Below are 18,522 nucleotides of genomic sequence, written 5' to 3' on the forward strand. Positions count from 1 at the left end.
CACTGGTAGAGACAGACATGTCACCCCTGGACAAGGTAAGCTACATCAGGGGGCAGCCTGGACAAGTTCTGCTACTCCAAGACTCTTGCCCCTGGCCACCAATTCAACTCTAGCTTGGGAGATGAGAAAGCAGCCCCCTGCCCAGCCCATCTTGAGGGGGAAGTGTCTGCCGCCCTCCACACACTCTACGCACAGTGGACTCTCTAGAGAGCTCTGCCCGGATGTGAACGAGGTCCTCCTGCAGCAACCTCTGCTGGTAGGCAATCTTCTCAAGGTGCTGGGGCTGGTCTCGGTACTGCTCCATCTGTCTGTGTAACACCTCCAGCACAGACTCTAGCTGGTCCTGCACGGGGCAAGGGTCAAAGAGCAAGATGATAGAAGGACAGCCCCAGGAGGCCATGACAGGAACTAAACAACCCTGCCAGATCTAACTGTGGCTGAAGGGGCCAGCATCCAGCTGGGGCCTGAGAGTCAGGGCCTCTGATTTCAGCTCTGACTCTCCCCATTGGGTGGCCTGGGGCAAGTCACCTAACAGCTCTGTGCCTCAGTTTTCTCATCTACAAAATGGGCACAAGGCCATCAACTTATGGGATAAATGAGGAGGATAAATCAGAGTCAATGGAAAACTCTTTAAGCTCTTGGTACAAAGGCCATGTTATAAACCTTCAGCATCACAAATATAATGCCTTATTCAAATACAATAAAGAAAAAAATTCACACTAATTGTCTAAGAGACAAAACATCAGTGCCCCCACCATTCCGCCCCAGCCCATTCCTGCCTTCCCATCCAGACTTGCTTCCTTCATAGCCCAGATCCTAGAAGAAAAGGAGCTTCAGCAAGTGAGGATCTCTGCCCTGTTATGACTGTGGCTACTGTCTCCAAGGCAGACTCCCCTCTGGGGTTCAGGGACCTGGAGCATCACATACAAGCCAGTGGAGCCCTCTTCTCCTGGGCTTACTTGCCTCACCAGGCCTCCAGGGAGAGTTGAAAAGAACCAATCGTCCCCCGCCCCAGAAGCACGCTTTAATCCCAAAGACATTGTTCTGGATAAACTAACACCTGTTGTTCAATACCATCCAGTCCATGACTGAGAGAAGATAAACCCCCACCCCACTCAGCCTAAGATTATGCAAAACTGATGCATACTTTGTTCTCCTTGAGGGCTCGTATCTTGTCTTCCAAGTCCTGGAGGATCCTGTCTTGTTCACAGAAGACGCTCAGTTTGACCTGTGAGCAAGAACAGGTTGGAGAGGACCTGGGATGATGAGTCAAGGGCACGGCCTTGCAGTGTCGTCAGTAAACCTTTGGCTATAGAGCCATCGAAACCCGGCCTGAAGCTGCCCACCCTGGGTCTGGGGCAACAGGCAGACAAGGGGTCCACCTGTCACTGTTCACTCACGTCAATGTCACTCTCAGCAATCTTCACTGGCTTTAGGCTTCGATCCTTGAGAAGGTCCCGGCCTGTCATCTGGGAGGTGAATAAGGTAAAGGCGATTTACACACGGGCTTCAGGATCAGAACTTAGGAAGGAGAGTTAGTCCCCGAGGGGTGGGTGTGGAAATCTTGGCAGTGGCAGGGAGGGTCATGGCACAGAAGGGGCAAAAACCAGGCAATACCTGCTTTTTTTTCTTTTTTAAATGCTTATTTTAGGGAAAAATCAAAACCATTTCTGAGAGCCTAGGAGCACTTATAAACTTCTCAAATTAAAGAAAATGTAGATGTTCAAGTTATCCCACTGTTATCAACTGTAGAAGCTTATTAGTTCAATATGAGGTTTGGACGATTTGCCACCAATAAGAGAACAGTTTTGCTACTGAATCTGGGGTCAAACACAAGTGAGCGAAGTCCAAAACCCCCATCCAAGGCAGTGTGTTGGATAGACCAGGAGGGACAAGCAAATCCCCTGGGCACTGTCAAGCCTTAGTTTAAGGAAGTCTCTGAGAAGCCCATCTCCCCATGAGTAAGGTCAGCCTTCCTCATTTGACACTACTTGGGTAGAGGAATCGGCCCAGGGAAGAAGGAACCTGGATAATTCCTGGCTGGGGTTTTAAACTGATCCCTGAATAACTGAAGCTAGGTCATACTGGTGTAAGTTACAAGTTCCCCTGTCCTCTCTCAAGAAAGGAAACCACAAAGCAGTAGATAAAAATCACCCAAACTTATGGGCAATGTGGGATTTCCCATTTCCTATCCCTCCCCTGACCCAACATGGGCCACATGCTGCCCCTTTCTCACTGACCCCTATGAAGCTAAACCCAATTTTTTTAGCCCATGTTTTCATTTACCCCAAATCTCCTCCTGCCCAACACTGTGCAGGGGAGGGGTTACTTTTCCACAGAGTCCCCTCCATGGCCAACCCACGGTCAGGAATAGCCAGATGCAGTGTGCCCCGTGTAGGGGAGGCCGTCTCGCTGAACTCCATTTTGCAGATCTGACCAGGGACACGGAGGGTGTAGCTAACCACGGCTGAGAGAGGCAGCGTGTATACGATGCAGAGGGTCTCCGTGTGCATGGACAGACAGCTGATGGAGAGAAGGCCCTCGCTTTCTCCCTATTCCATCTCGGGGGTCGAGTTTGTGAATGTAAATCAGAAGCACAAACATATTGGCAAACGTTTCCCTCAGGACTCAAGCCACCCATGTGCCCAACTGTCTTATATTCCCTCTCTCCTTGACAATCAGCAGCAGCAAATCCAAAGGTCAAGGTCAAGGGATAATACGGTCTCCATGCCTGGGCCTGAGGACTAAGTCTGGCTGCAGACCCACCTTCACCCATTCCCATGTTCCCTTTGGTCACACAGAGGGCCGTGACCACTGTCTTATTTATCTGGGTAAAGTCAGCCTGGAACATGTACGGCCTGGCAAACGCTTACTGCACTGTAGGTAGGTCAGTGCTGTCGAGTTCCTGGAAAAAGCAGAACTCCAGCCAAATTCTGCTCTTCAAAACTGGCAGATGATGTAGGTATACACGTTTACACAGTCACAGAACACACTGACTACAGCCACAATCCACAAACAGCAGGCTGTGCTGGCTGGCTCCTGCAAGGGCGGGGCGGGGGGGGGGGGCGAAGGGGAGGCAAGGGGGGTTAATCCTGGTGAACCACACACTGGCAGGCCTTGGGCCTTTAAACTCAGGGGAACCCAACAGGTAAAGGTAGGCGTCTTCCCTGTGTCCCCAAAGCAGAGGGTGATGAGTTTGTTTATCCTCCAAGGGGCTGACCCTTGGCTTGTTTCCCAGGAAGAAATCATTTTCAAAATGAGATATGGAGATGTTTGGGGGATTTTTTTCCTCCTAGCAAAACTCTTCCCCTTATTTCATTAAAGCTTTTTTTTTTTTTTTTTTTAACAGATGGTATCTTTTTGAGACTGAAATAGCAAGGCATGGAATGTAATCGAGTGATGCCTCATTTATGCAGCACCATCAGGGAAGGAATAAGGTGTTCTACACAAAAAGGGCATTTTGAGAAAAGCCGAATCTTTCAAACTTTTTGATGGAAAGCTTACTAACAGTACGTGCTTCACTGCCTTCACAGAATAGTGGATATAAATTCAACCTTTTTTGGATGAATCATTGTCATTATAAAAACCAGTAATAGAGAATTTCTTAGAAGCGAGTGTTTTAGGACTATTTGCCCCTTGATAAATGCTCTCAAATCTCTGTGCTTTCATTTCCGTTTTAGACTGACATATATAATGTTTCTTTTCTCTCTCGGGATATTAGCATTCCCTCTAAGAAATAGGCTTCTCTTGTCCCCCTTTTAAGGTGCTGCTTTTCAGGTGCTCGTGAGTTAGGAATTCAAACTCAGACTGAGTCTGTTAGGATTAGAAACTCAACCCAGGTGACACACTTGCTGCTTTTCCCCAGTTCCCTCCCTCTAACTGGGTTGGTGCCCTGCAAGGGAGATCCTTCCAGACACTGCGTACCCCACAGCTAAGAGCCTCAGTACCTCAGATGGTATGTTCTGTCTCCCCTCACTAGGTGCTAACCTAATTGGGGTGAGGGTGGGGATGGTGACCTATTTTCTCCGTATCCTCAAAGTCCAGCCACCGCCCGTCATACTGAGGGTACTCAGGACGTGTCTGCGCAGTGAGTCTGGGGATGTAATAAAATGAGCGGGCTGTGCTCGGGGCCGAGACCTCCTCCTATGACCACAGGCTTTAGAGTGTATGCTCCATGACAGTGATTACACAGCTCAGAGGCCCTGGAGGCTTCTGAATTTAGCTTTGTTCCAGACAGCCGAGGCTACTACGACATACCCACAAGTACTGTATTACATCTAATTTTCCTTTTAAACTTGTGCTTTGTATTAGCTATGCTTAAATCCATTGAAAACATCGACTGTGGGTCCCCAGCTTCACTGTCATCAGAAAAAGTGAAAGTCAGTGGGCACTCATCCATTTGAAAGAGTGTCTGCCTCAGAAAGGAACTGAAGGCCACCCAGGCATCTTACCCGCCTCCCACACATACCCCGACACCTTTTCTCAGGGCTCAGGATGAGTGGACACAGCAGCTGCTTCCCCACCTGCAGCCTCCCTTGGAATGCAGCAGGAGCTGGCCACGTTTCAGGTACTACTTCTGCATCAGTCAAAGGAGGGATGGGGGGCCCCGTTCTAGTCCAGCTCCAGATATCAACACCCTGCCCTGAAGAAAAGGCACCCTAATCCCAGGGCCAGGGTGCAATCTGAGGACACCCCAGCTCCTCCAAGGTGACCAGGAACTGCTGCTTCCTCTCAAGGAACTCATGCTCGACTACCAAGACCATGCTGGTCTCTGTGTAGGTCAGCCCTCGCCATGGAGGCAGACAGTGAGAATGAGAACATGACACAAGCTGGTAGCAAGCTAGGCAAGCCCCGCCCCCCGCCCCCTCCTCCCTCATGGCAGCACAAAAGATGGAGTCACACAGCACCACAGATGAGAGGCTCAGCCTGGTGCACCAGCCAAACTATTGAAGGGAGCTTCAATAGAAAGAAAATAAACCAAAATGACTTGCAGGACGCCTGGGGGTGGTCAGGAGAGCCCCTGGTTAAGCAAGTGATGGAGCCAGAAGCAATGGAATGGCCCCGGTTGAAGACACAGATCAGATCATCTTACGCTTCTCCTGGGCCGACAGCCCCGTGCTGACTTCTTCAGCACTTTGTAAAGCACGTTCATCAAAGGTTCATTATTTTTTATCTGTTCCAAACACAAAGGCAAATACAACAAAACATAACAGGTGAGACATCAAACAACCCTTGAAGGAGCTGGAATCTGGGGGAACGGGCAAAGGGGAGCCTTGGGAAGATGTGTCTCAGTTGGTTTGCATGGCTTGCCAGCTGCTGGGCCTTTCTGAAAGTCAGGTCCCTGGTCTGCAAAAGGGGGTAACAAACTCTGCCTGAAGGGCTTTTGTGCAGGCTCGTTTACGTGAGAATGCCAAGTTCAGTGCCCATCTGCTTCCAGGTTCTGTGCAGAAAGCAAGAGGAAACTTTGCTTCTTTCTTCGCCCTCCCTCATCACATACTGTAAGGCATCTCTACTTTAGAGCGGTGCCACCATTAGGCCCTTAGACCCTCACCTCCACACCTGTGTTGCAGCTAAGTAATGTCTAACCAATGACCCCAAGTGCTTGCAGCTCCCTTGGGAGAAGACTGTCCGAACCGCTACGACAGTGGATCTCAACCTTGGCTTGAACACTGGAATCACCCAGGAGCTTTAACTAACACTGATGCCTGAGTCCCTGTGGGGACAGAGCCCCAGAGAGCAGTTTCCAGGCTCTCGGCCTCACATAGAAAGGTGCTGGCTCAGGTAGTAGATGGTCATCAGCTGTGACTAGTTGGCCATCAGCTGTTACCCGTTAGCCATTGGCCACTGATATAACTGCCGTGGCTAAGGTAGCAAACGGTGGTGTAGTGTGGGGTGTAATGACGTGGCGGAGTGTGGATTGCAGAGGCGGATTGCAGCTAGCAAGTGAGGTTGGTTGGCAGAGACAAGTGGATGGCAGGTTGTGGATCATGTGGCTCCTGCCTCCTGTGTCTCCAACCCAGCCGCCAGTGAGACTATAGTGGTATGATTCCCCTACCTATAGCTCCATGGGTGTTCCTTTTTGGCCTCACCATATCCTGCGTTCTTGTGTGGGGAGCGGGAGCTGAGACCCTGCATGACAGTCCCAACTTCAAGAGACTCAGATATCATTGGTGTGGGGTGGGGCCTGGGCATCGGGATTCTTAAAAGCCCTCCTGGGTCATGCTAATGTGCAACCAGGATTGGCAACCACGACTCTAAAACTTGCTCAAGTTCTCAAACTTGAGCATGCTTCAGAATCACCTGGAGGGCTTATTAACATACAGACTTCCAGGTATTGCTGATGCTGTTGGTTTGGCATCACATTTTTGAGAACTACTGCTTTGAAACAATGATTCTCAACCGTGGCTACACATTAGAAATACCTAGGGAGCTTTTTTTAAGAGTAATATCTTAGTGTTATCGATTAAGTCAGAGTTTCTAAGGGGTCGGACCCAGGAATCTATATTCAGTGAAAAAGCTGCTTGTTCTAGTTCAAGGCCAGGGTTAATAATCTCTGCTCCAGAACAGTAGACCTCCAACTTTCGTGTGCCCAAGAGTCACCCCAAAGCTTGATTTAAAACATGCAGAACTTTTGGGCACCACCTTTAAAGGTTCTAATTCAACAGAACCCTCCAGACATGCAATTTTTTAAAATCAAGCTCCCAGGTGATCCCGAAGTAGGTCGTGTCCCAGACCACAATGCAAGAAACTTTGCTCCAGAAGCTGACTTTGGGAACAGACCCTGAGTGGAGATGCCCTGATCTGAGGCTCAAACAGGAAGAAGGTGGAGGCCGGCTGATAACACAGCCCTCAGCAGGGATGAGAGCCTCTTTGGGGCTGACTGCAACCTGCTCTACCTACAAAGGCACCCCCTGAGCAGCTTGTGCTACCCTCCCCGCCACCTCCCTGTCCCAGCTATGCTTCATAGCTGCAGAAAAACAACTCAAGCTGCCAACAAGAGCCAACCCCCACACGCCCTCTTCAGACCTGGGGGGGAGGGAGGGGGAGGGTCCTAAAGAGTAGAATGTCAATGCCAGAACTATTACACAACTCAGCGAATACACCTTTAGGGTGGGCAAAGTACATGGTACAGAAGAAAGAAGGCAAGTGGGGAGTCAGGCACTGGGTTAGAATCCCAGCTACAAAAGTCACCTGCTACGTGGGATCCTGGTTGGTAAGGTGGGGATGCTAATTCCTATTGCTCAGGGATGCTGGGAGGATTGAGTGAGATTATTAACACCAAGTGCCCAAACACTGCCAGGCAGGAACAGATGCTTCATCAATGTAGAGTCCTTTCCATCCCGGCAGCAAGTAAAATGCCAGAGAAGTAAACATTTCCAAAAAGAACATGAACACAGAGCATCTTCTAAGACAGTAGGGTACGCCTTTGCGTGATTACTTGGCAGCACAGCCGGAATGCTCATTTCAGGAAGAAAAAGCTCCACAACATGGCAGGAGCAGATACCACCAGCTGACTGTGGAAGGGGAGCATCCAGCGATGGTGGAGGTGATGGGCTCTGAGTTTTGGAGCAGGGACACAGTGGTCCCTAGGCCAACCTGGTGGGGGCAGGGAGACCGTCATCCTCCAGAGAGGCTCACCTCCTATTCGCTCCCCAAGGAGGGACCTCTCCCAAGAAGCTGTGCCAGTGGGGGCTCTGCTCATCACTATTCCATGACCGGGCCCATTCAATTGTGTCCACAGAGGCCCTCGTCTCAGGGACCCCTGCTGGGCTCAGCATCCACTCGCCTTGTCTAGCATGTCACAGCATCTCAAGAGCCAGTGGGTCTCAGGGTTTTCCTGATCGAGTCACTCAACCCACCCAGTGTTCCTCTAGCCTCAGCTACACCGCAGTGATGGGGAGCTCCCCAAAACCGGTGGTGGTCCTTTCAGAAAAGTCTTTCTTATACTAAATGAAAGCCGCCTACTTGTAGCCACCTACCATGGAAAGGTTAGGCTGGGAGGAAGTGAGCCAGGGTGTGCAGGTGGCCGCCTTCCCTGGCCGTGTGGGGGAGCCCGCCCACCAGGGAAAGGAGGACACTGACAACATGGCCGGAGCCCCTGGAATCTATATTCCCTTTTTGGCTTAGCAGGTTGGTGTGGGTTTCAGACACTTGCAAACCAAAGCATCCCGCCTAATACACTCCTCAGCCACGGTGCCTGCAGGCCCTCAACACCTCTCCTTTGATTGCAGCCCTTCCCTCCTCTGGATCCGGAAGTGAGACTCATCTGGGAACCCTACAGCGCAGCTGGGTCAGAGCAGAGCAGGCCCACTGCCTCCCTGATCTGGGCACCCCATCCCTTGTGGGGAGGCCAAGGGGGTGCCAGCCTTTCTGGCAGCCACGCCAGACTGGTGACTCAGGCAGCACCAGCCCCAGCATCTCTTCCCACATGTGCAGCTGGTGCAGTTCCTCTCGGGAACCAGGTCTCTGAGAGGAGCCAGCAACTAGAGCAACCAGCAGACATGCAGACCAGGGAAACTGAGATCAAAACAGTTGTTTTCCATGACAGTGACAACTTCCCGTGATTAACCTTCCTGGCACACGCAGCTCCTACCTAGCTAGCGAAACACCCCAAGGATGTACCTTGCCTCTGTCACGTCAAACACATTTCCTGGCATAAGGACCCCAGCTCAGTTCTAAAAAACTGAATTCCTCTGGGTCCACAGTAGTAGAAGCAACATTTTAAGAGGATCTGGGAGGCAAGGTGATTAAGTGCGTGCACTTCAGAGTCAGAGCGCCATGCAAATCCTGACCCCCCAATAACTACCTCCATGGCCTTGGGAAAGTCATGTACCTCTCTGAGCCTCAGTCAGTCACAGAAAGATGCCACCACTTCCCTTCCAGGGCCACTGCAGGGGTTACAATGTCAACAGGAGTTAAACACAGTGAGTGGCACACATTATACCCTCTATCGTTATTAAGCTTCCGTTGGGACTCCTGGTTCTGGTCTGCTATCCTGTGCCTCAGTTTCTCTCTCTCTAAATCCCCTTTAACTCAAATTCTGCGATCTTGACATAAAACAAACCTGAGCCGGATCTTTCCTCCAGGACCAACTGTGAGTTTCAGCTCAGACCCCAGATACTCCCACTATTCTGGCTCAGGCACTTTATTAAGTTCTCTCTTGCACTGTGCACCAAGCACTGTGAAGAGGGCTGCAAGGTCCACCTGGCTGCCGGTGAGGCCAAGGTATAGGGATGCTCTACAAATACTTCTGCGCCGACTGCATGGCCCCAGGGCAGGGGCGAGAAGAAACAAGCAGGCAACATGGTGACTGGTGGTCAGGAAGGCAGGGGACCAGGGATATGGCGGTACCCAGAGCAAGTGGAGGCTGGAGGCTGGTGGACCTCTCCCCAGGTCAGGTGGGGCTGGTAAAGGTTGGTGGAAGGACCCTGCCCTGTCCCATCAGGGCACAGAAGGATGGGTTGGACTGCACATTTAGCCCCCACTGCTGTGTCTGAGCACTTTGTAAACTGAGGTATTACTACCATACTTAACATATGCCACAGAAGGTAGAAAATGCCCTGGTTTTGAGAGAATCCTCTGTTGTGCTTATATACAAAAGCCAAGTCAGACTTTTGTTCACTGCTCCTTCCTTCGAAAAGCGTGGGATAGAATTAGGAACCTGGATGATTGTCTACTCTTCCCCCGCTGGCCTAGACACCCCACCCTCACCCGGGCCCTCCTTGGCTCCCGCCTTCCCTTTCCCTTAATTCTCAGCCAACTCAAACCCTCTGGCTCTTCAAGTTTCCGCATACATGCCACCTCCTCCGGAAGCCTTCCCAGCATTGCAACCCGCAGTAATCCTCATTATTTCAGCTCTGAGCACCCAGCCAGACAGATCTTTGTACTCTCATTGTAAATAAGTCTGTGTTATCTGGGGACATATCCTTTCCCCAACCCAGAGAGCTTTGGTTTTCCCCTTGTATCTCCCTTAGGCTTTCCCCAGAGCTGGGCACACAGCAAATACTCAATACATGCAGAAGTTAACAAGCTGATTTCTAAGCAAAGGCCTTGATCTTGCCTCAGCATAGGGAGGCCCCCCCATCTCTTGCCATAGGGCCCAATGTTCATCCTCCTGCTTCTACAAGGCTGGAATATGATTGCTGGCTTAAAAATATCTCAGCCAGGTACCTCAGGGACTGGAGGAGTCATGCCTCCAAGGCGGTCAGCTGGGTACCTTCCTATGGGGCCCTCAGCTGCCCTCACACCTGTAGGTAATTAAAGGTCACATCCCTTCAGTCTATTTCATGGCTCAGGCATAAGAAGTGCTCTTCACAGTGGGAACATTCAGAGCTGTGCCAATGAAACAATAGCAGCTCTTTCAGGCAGAAGGCCTCTCGCTTCTACAGTGGCTTTCTTGGGCTCTGAGTGCTGTGGAGGCTGATTTACTGCCTGAAGCTTTATCACCTACAGGCAGGGGCTCAGTGATGGTCTCCTAAGTGGGGATGGGAGGCTGCGGCCCTGCAGTGCCACAGAATTCCATGTGGGACCTTCTCCCCCAGTGACAAACAATCCACCAAACTACTGGTGGCTGAAAACACCTATCAGCGGTACCTCATGAACCAAACTCACTCCCACCCCACTAGAGGCTCTGAAGAAGCAACCGGTTATTACTTGGAAGGACCTTTTCGTTTTGGCCAAGGACAGGAAGAGATCAGAATCTTGTGCCCTCGTTCCATAATCCAGAGACCTTACAGCAGAATTCATAAGAAACTGAGCCCCAAGTCTGAGGCTGTAAGAAACAAAACTCTTCTGATGGAGAACGTAGACGTCCTCATTTGGGATCCAGATTTGGTAAGACCTGCACTGCCTTTGGCATGGGCTCGGCTCCAGTGGGGCAGACACTCTCAGAAAGGTGAGTGTCCCACAGAAGTAAGACTCCTGATGTCCACTCACCTTTAGGTCCAGGTACTCCAGGTCTTTCTTCAGCTGGAGGTAGGTATCGTCAGCCTTCAGATAAAGCAGAGAGAGAAAAAAGCCAGCTATGAACACCAACGGTTTCCATATCTCGGGGCTTCGCATGTGAATCATTTACATTGCACAGCTTCAGGGACAAAGGACCACAGCAGACCAACACATCCAGGGCCACGGGAAGCGCAAATGTCTCAGTGCAGCTCAGAGCCCTCTTTCAACATGGTGGGTCTTACAGGTCACTGTGGGGAAAGCCAGCTTGTCCCCTCATTAGTTGAGGGGACAGTTTGATGGCAAGGAGGGGGACAGCACACATCCCACCAGAAGGCTTGGAAAGCAATGGAATTGAAGTGGAGGTGATCTGAGAAAGAAGAGAGAGGTCTGCCTGGAAGAGGGCAGGCTACACCTGAGCTAGGGTCCCCCTGAGTAGCAAGGCTCCAAGTCTTGTCATCAAACTTTGCACCAGGGTCATTCACATGCATGAAGCAAAGTGACCCCCATTGGTACGGAAAAATACCTGGAAGAGGCAGGGAGATGACTGAGGTGGCCCAGACAGGTCCCCTTAGGACCTTGGGTTTCAGAACGATAAGCACCAACAGCCCCTGGAAGTTTCCTGGCAGTTTTGGCTTCCTTTGCTCAGCAAGGAACCGATGTGGCTATGTCCGGAGCTAGTCGAGGAAAGTCCAGGATCAGACCTATCTGCTGGTATTACCCCTGACAGTCTGTCAACTTCTTTAGTATAATTAATAGGAAAAGTAAGAAGGAGGAAAAGGCTGATTTCCTAGAACGCATGTTTCCCATGTAGCAGATCTCAGAAGCTGGGAGGTGGAGGGGCTGTGAAAACTTAAGAAAAGCAGTCTAGACACCATTTTCTCAGCTGACTAAGAGGCCCCCCAGCAAGCCAAGGGAAGCCAGGGCTGGGAAGCTGGTCCCTGTTTACAGCTCTGATTCAAAACAAACATACAAGATAAACAATGGGAGATGTTCAAGCAGTGCTTTGAAACATGAGAAGGCCTGAAGGACCATTGCCAGGGACACCAGTGGCTGGCAAGATCTTATTTCTATCCCTAAATTATCCCTTTACCATCCCTACTTCTTCAATCAGCCCAGTTGCTGTACACTTTCCACAGTAGTAATAAGGACAGAGTGGAGGGATGTTATTAAAAATCACCCAAGTTCATAACCTAGGGTTTTTGTAAGTATTCCCTTACAGCCACGTCCTGACTCCCTAGCATCCCACTAAAACAGGACAGGCAAGGAAGGCAGCCATCCCCTCACCATCCTCATCTGTCTTCTGCCTACTGTGCAGCTCAAAGAGACCAGCCTTGTGTGGGCCGGCATCTTCTTTAAGCTGCTCAAGGTGCCTGGGAGAGCAACTTTCTGGCCAGTCCCCGAGGAGCTTGCCTGCAAACCCCCAAGTCCTAGAAAGTTTAGGATACTGTGCCAGAAAGGACCCGAGTTTTGGCTCTAGCCGAGGAATCCCGGGCAAGTCACTTCCCCTTCCTGATCTACTGCCTGGTGTGTGGTAATAACTCCTGTCCCAGGTTATGGTGAGGTTGACCAGGTCAAGGGATGTGAGGGTGCTCTGTCAGTCAGCGAGGCACTCACTCTGCCTTCTCTGTCTAGGCTGACACACACCTCTCAGCATCCCGAGGAGCGCCCCAGGTGGCAACGAGGACAACAGCCAGCACAGCTTTTCGGACGTGACCACACAGCGGCCCGGCAGTCACTACTCACAGCCAGAGAAGCCACCATTCAGGTCCCTCACACCACATGCAACCTCCTCCCGGCGCCCAGGGCGTGGGCCCCCCACCGCTGCGCAGTCTGGCAGTTGCATCCAGAAGCAAACAGGCAGGGAATGAGGGAGAGAGCTGGGCAGCAAGTACAGACTAGAGCGCGGGCACGAGGGGACACGGGCCGGCATGTCATTCCCTTGCCCGGGGGGCAGGGGGGGGGGTCTCCGGCCCTGAGACAGCCCGCCAGCGCTGACCTGGCAGGTGGGAAAGGTCAGGTGATGCTGCAGTAACTGGCTGATGGCGAAATTTCGCACACTGGCCAACTCGGCCTGGTGCCGCCGTAATCGGGTGAGAAGCAGTGAGAGCTCCTCCAGCTGCAGGTGTGTAGACACATGGAGGAAATTAGCCACGGCAGGAGCGCGACACTGTAATTACTCTTCACCTTGGTGCCGTGACAGCACTGATATGACACCGTGAAGCAATTATTGCATTAATTCTGCCATTAGGACAAATAAAGGCACTGGCAGAAAAGGGACCACAGAACGTAGTTTTTTTTCAGGAAACAGCAACCAACAGTGCACCCTCACCAGAGTCATACTTTGCAGACAGTTAACTAATCAAAGCAAAGACTATAAAGAAAGGAGAGGAGCTACTGTGTTCCCCCGAAAATAAGACCTAGTCAGACAATCAGCTCTAATGCGTCTTTCGGAGCAAAAATTAATATAAGAACCGGTCTTATTTTACTATAAGACCAGGTCTTACATAATTATATAGTATAATATAATATAATACCGGGTCTTATGTAATATAATATAAGACCGGGTTTTATATTAATTGTTGCTCCAAAAGACGCATTAGAGCTGATTGTCTGGCTAGGTCTTATTTTTGGGAAAACAGGGTAACAGGAGAAAGGCAGGTGGCTGGAAAATGCTACCTGAAAGTTAGGAAAAGCCCACATTCTCCTCTACTTCCCCAAGCTCTTTGTTGGATCTTGGGCGGAGGACCCAATGCTGGCTGGGTGACTCTTAGCAAGTCATTCAACTTACTGAGCCTCAGTTCCCTCATCTCTAAAATGGGGGAGGGGGTGATAACTGCCCTGTAGACGTCATTTGACTGGCTTAGGAGGAAAAAAAATGGACGAGATTAAGCCCTTTGCAGGCTGTATTGTATCATTCACCTGGAAGGACAGATGAAGCGCTGCTTACCGATTTTCCATGTAAACTGGGAGCGCTGACAGTGTGGGTCATGTAACCCATGGAGGGCATGGAGCGTCGGTCCACGTGAGAAGAGTTCTGCAGGTGGGAAGACAAGACATCACACTGAGGGCTGGGCAAGGGGGCTGGGGCTGGGGCCAGAACCTCTGCCACTCACTGCCAGGGCAGCCTACGCCATGGCACGTCACCTCTCTGAGCCTCAGACTCTTCATCTGTAAAATAGGGATACACACCTTTCTCACCGGGTCGTAGCAATGATAAACTGGGAAAGCCCCTTGGAGAGTTAAAACTTAAATTAGGTTACAATAAGTAATTTAATCGATTGAACACTGACATCTTTTCCTGCCTTCCAAGCTGCAAGGAAGCAGCTGTGTGACCCGGGTGAGTTACTTGTCTCTTAATGCCTCAGGAGTTCTCATCTGTGAAATGGGCATAATTATAGCACCTAGTTCTTAGTTCTTAGGGGTTGTAAGAATTAAAGTAATGCCTTTAGGACTGTACCTGGCACCTACAGGTACTGCATAAATGTTATCTATCATTATCCCAAATTGCTTAAATTTGTGTTCAAACCATGTGAGGGTCCCGACACCCTAATGCTGGACCCCAGCAGCCAGGCAGGGCTCCAGAGCCTCACCTTGGTGGCATGGCCCCATGCCTTCCTGGGAGAACCCCCCAGAGAGATGTCCACACTCCTCCTCTGGTCTGGTGGCTTCACAGTGACCCTCTCTGCTGGTGTGTGTGGCCGCCGGGGTGGGAAGACCCTCGGGGGCCCCGGCGGAGGGATGTCCGAGGGAGATGGAGGCACAGAGATGGAACGGGGCACCTCTAACATGCTCCTGCTCCGGCCATGATCGGTGAACTCTGGGGAACCCACAGAGATGGGCGCCGTGGGGCTGCCGTGCCGGAACTGCTGGCGCTGCTGCCACTCGTAAAGCTGCCACACGGTGCCATCCCGGTGCGCCCGGCGCTCCTCATTTGACATCTTCCGGTGGCTGGCTCTGTCCTGCGCATACTTGTAGTCACTCGGCAGGTTGCGGGGAGGGGGCGAAGAGCCCCCCGAGGGGTGTTGGGTGCTCTTGGGGAGCGTCTGGTAGTTTTCTGGGAAGGACAGGGACTGGCTCGGGGCACCGTAGCGAGGAAGGGTGTGGTCCACGGGCAGGCTGAGGGGAAAGGAGACGGACAGGTAAGCTGACCAGCAAGGGTCTGCCAGGCTTCTGGAAACATGGCTGGGTAAACGTACCAATCCAGGCAGGTGTCTGAGCCCTGTAAGAACCTCAAAGAACAATTGAAGCAGACATCCAGGACTTTTGTCTCTTCCTCCCCTGCCAGAGGACTCCAAAACCGTATTTCCCTGTCAGCCTTGGAATGTCAAGGCGGATGTGGCTGCCCCTCGATCAACACTTCAAATGCAGCGTGATTAATCCTGCCTTCTCCTCTCTCACTTGACCTGTCAGCTCCCCTGGTGGGTATGCATATTTCTAGGAAGCACCTCATAATTCTCCCTCTGCCCAGACTTTCCCTCTGCCCAGTATCCTAGCCCAGTATCCAAGTTCTGGAGGATCTTTAAAAAAAGATGGCTTGTGGTAGTTCCTTCCTTTTTCTACAGCTCTAGTCTAGATGCTGATGAATGGCTTCCCCCCAATTTTGAGACCTTCCTAACTATTAGGTTGGTGTAAAAGCAATTGCGGTTTTTGCAAAATTTTTTTTTTAACCTTTTGAACCACAATTACTTTTGCACCAAACTAACAGTTCCCACATGGCACACAATCAGCTGCTTGGACCTAATGCCTCCCATGCTCCAAAAACTTCACTGGCTTCCTGCTGCTTAAGAAATAAAATCTAAACCCCTTCTCCTGGTACACATAGCTCTCTAGCCCCTGACCTCACAAGTCCTGCTGTTTTCTCACTGCCCCTCCTACTGGGGCCAGGGCAGGGCTGGGGCAAGCCAGGCGTCTAGGGCCCAATATGGGAGGAGGTGCCCCCCTCAGGCGCAGTCCATATTTACTGAGAGCAAGAGCCTCACCTGAATCCTGCCCTGCCTCCTATACCCCTGGGCAACTTCTCACGGTGGAAAAAGCAGAGGCAGTCTGATCTGGGGTTGAATCCTAGCTCCTCTCTCCACCAGCTATGTGACCTAAGCAACTTGCCTGACTGCTCTGAGCCTCGGTTTCCTTACCTGTGGCATGAGGGCAGTATTACTTGCCTCATGACGCTGTTCTGAAGAGTAAATGAGACAAGTTAAGAGAATGCTGGGTCCATGCTTGATACACAGAAGGCACTTCACCTGTGGGTGCTTCCTTCCCACCTCCCCTTATTCTCATGATATGGTTTTTCCCTCCCGTACTTGTATGGGCCCTCCCTTGCCCTATTCACCCTAATCTCACTCTTTCTCCAGGACACTGTCCCATGCCTCTTCCATGGAGGTCTTCTGCGATGTCGCAGCCCTCAGGGTCCCTGCTCTGACCTAGTTATTGTATGGTCTGTAACTTTTCCAAGGTCCTGTAGTGACATAACTTTCCATACTTGCAAAACACGTCTCCCTCAGCCAAGCTGTAAATCCTTGAAGGGCAGGAACCATATCTCACATTCTGTGGTATTATCCACGGCCTGAGAAACTCTTGACGCATACCAGCCCTTCAACAAATATCCCAGCACACAAAAGCTGGATGTGATTGTGAAAACTACTACCAGCCAGCCAACTTATTTTCTGAAAGAAAAATTGCAGCCGAGAGCACAGTACAGAGTTTTATGCGGCCTTAAAAGTCTAACCTGGAGACAGCATTACGTTGTAAAAAGAGAAGTTCCGGAGTCAGATAGGCCTGGATGTTTTTATCTACCAATTTGACCTAACAAACTTTTACATGGCATTTAGCACAGGCCAGACATGGTTCTAAGCCAGTGCTACTTAACCTGTGCTCAGGGGACCAGCAGCTTCAGCACAGCCAGGGCACTTGTTAGATGTGCTGCTTATCAGGTCCCACCCAGACCTGCCCAATCAGAAAGTCGGGGGCGTGGCCCAGCCACCCATGTTTTAACAAGCCCTCAGGGGGCTCTAATGTTCTACAACTTCTAAAATTGTTCTAATTGTTTTAAAACTCACCTCATTTAATCACTTCCTAACTGCATGTCCTCAGGTAAGTGTCATGTACGCCCTCACTTTCCTTATTATAAAGTGGGGCATACTGACAACCACTTAATAGATTGTTGTGAGGATTTTAGAAATAGTTGTCATTCAAAAAACGGTAGCTTTCTCCTCCCCTTTTATCGTTATCTATGCAATTACAGGAGGTAATTTTAAGATCTCTAACAACCCAGACCTGTTTAGGGTGTCTGTCTGGCCTGTCTCCTTGCCACTAGGTGGCAGGGTTTGCTACTGATTTCCCCAAATCAGAGGGGCCCCTGTTTCTGAGGAAGGGACAATGCCTGCATCCTCTAACAGAGGTGCTGGCAGTGACACAAACCAGGCCGGGGGATTCCCCTAGGGATTTATGACTTTACTAACCATTGTTCCCTCCGCCTGAAGCAAAATACAAACTGGGCAAAGCATGTCCTACCTATGCTCCCACCCAGGCACCCCTCCCATCTGGTTCTGCGGCCCACGCTCGTTACCTGCCTACGGGCTCCTGATGGTCAATGCCATCAGGGGTCCCTGCACTGGGCAGTGCCCCAAAGCCCTCAGCTTGTCCTCTAGCCTGTGCCCTCTGCCTACACACTGCCTGCCATCCCCCTGGCGCTGGCCATTTGGGGGTAACCCCAAAGGTCCCAGTACAATGGTGAGACCTGGCTCCACAGGCCAAACCATGTAACTAACCAATGGTGGAGGGAAGGACACAGGAGGTAGGTTGTGAGATGAGCAAAAGATCGCCTTCGGAGAAGGCAGGAGCCCCCAGAGCAGCTTTGTCCCTGATCGCAGATCCGTTTGCTGCCCCCCAACTCCAGCTGTACCCCGAAAGAATGCTGATGGTCTCTTGCCCTCACACCTTGGTCTGTGGCTACAGATCCTCCCTGTTCCAAAAGGCACCAAACAGAATATTCTGACACATCCACTATAAAATGGCCATATCAAAATGTAACATCAATTTTTACAACCAATTACTTAATTCAGCATATATTTCTCACCCTAACTTCCATATCAATTGTGCAGAACTTTCACTTTTCTACTCTGTCCTTTGTTATAACGTTTGAGTCCCTGATTCCTCCCCCACCCCTGCCTTTTTATTTTACACGTATGTATTACTTTAAACACCAGGAAAAAAAAAAAAAAAACACCAGGAGGCTAGGATTACAAAACAATCTCTTAGAATGTGGTAAGATTCTAAGGGTATGTCAGTCTGTCCCCTGCAAACCATTATTCTAAGGGAGTTTAATGGTGCGAAATGCGTATCTCCAGGTACTGAAAGAACAGTTAGAAATAATTTCTTGTGTGGTCTAGAGCCATGAATACAAGATCATATTTCTGCCCAAATAACCTTCCTTCCGAAGTCCAACGTGCTCAATTTAATGAGCTTAGCACAGTCAATCATACACAATGCAGAGAGATCCATTGTCTATATTTTTCAAATGGAGGAGGTTCCTTTATTAAGCAGCCAGATCTACTTATTACTTGATGTTCGATTTCCAAC

General features: G+C 50.5%; 1 protein-coding gene across 14 annotated transcripts in view; it reads right to left on the reverse strand.

Moving 5' to 3' along the window:
- PLEKHA7 (pleckstrin homology domain containing A7) overlaps positions 1 to 18,522 on the reverse strand; it is a 204,137-nt gene that overhangs the window by 23,344 nt on the left and 162,271 nt on the right. For 10 of the 14 annotated variants that reach the window (XM_074336073.2, XM_019746629.3, XM_019746620.3 and 7 more), the window contains 8 exons: positions 14,535 to 15,060; positions 13,892 to 13,978; positions 12,941 to 13,060; positions 10,936 to 10,989; positions 5,093 to 5,173; positions 1,401 to 1,469; positions 1,148 to 1,228; positions 194 to 343 (listed from right to left, as the gene is read on the reverse strand). In XM_074336073.2, the coding sequence (XP_074192174.2) occupies positions 194 to 343; positions 1,148 to 1,228; positions 1,401 to 1,469; positions 5,093 to 5,173; positions 10,936 to 10,989; positions 12,941 to 13,060; positions 13,892 to 13,978; positions 14,535 to 15,060 (1,168 nt within the window). The remainder of the gene's footprint in view (positions 1 to 193; positions 344 to 1,147; positions 1,229 to 1,400; positions 1,470 to 5,092; positions 5,174 to 10,935; positions 10,990 to 12,940; positions 13,061 to 13,891; positions 13,979 to 14,534; positions 15,061 to 18,522) is intronic. The other 4 variants (XM_019746625.3, XM_019746626.3, XM_019746623.3 and 1 more) reach the window with 3 other exon arrangements.

The sequence above is a fragment of the Rhinolophus sinicus genome, chromosome 14 (genome assembly GCF_057876585.1).
Source record: "Rhinolophus sinicus isolate RSI-liver-muscle chromosome 14, RSI-T2T, whole genome shotgun sequence".
NCBI lineage: Eukaryota > Metazoa > Chordata > Mammalia > Chiroptera > Rhinolophidae > Rhinolophus > Rhinolophus sinicus.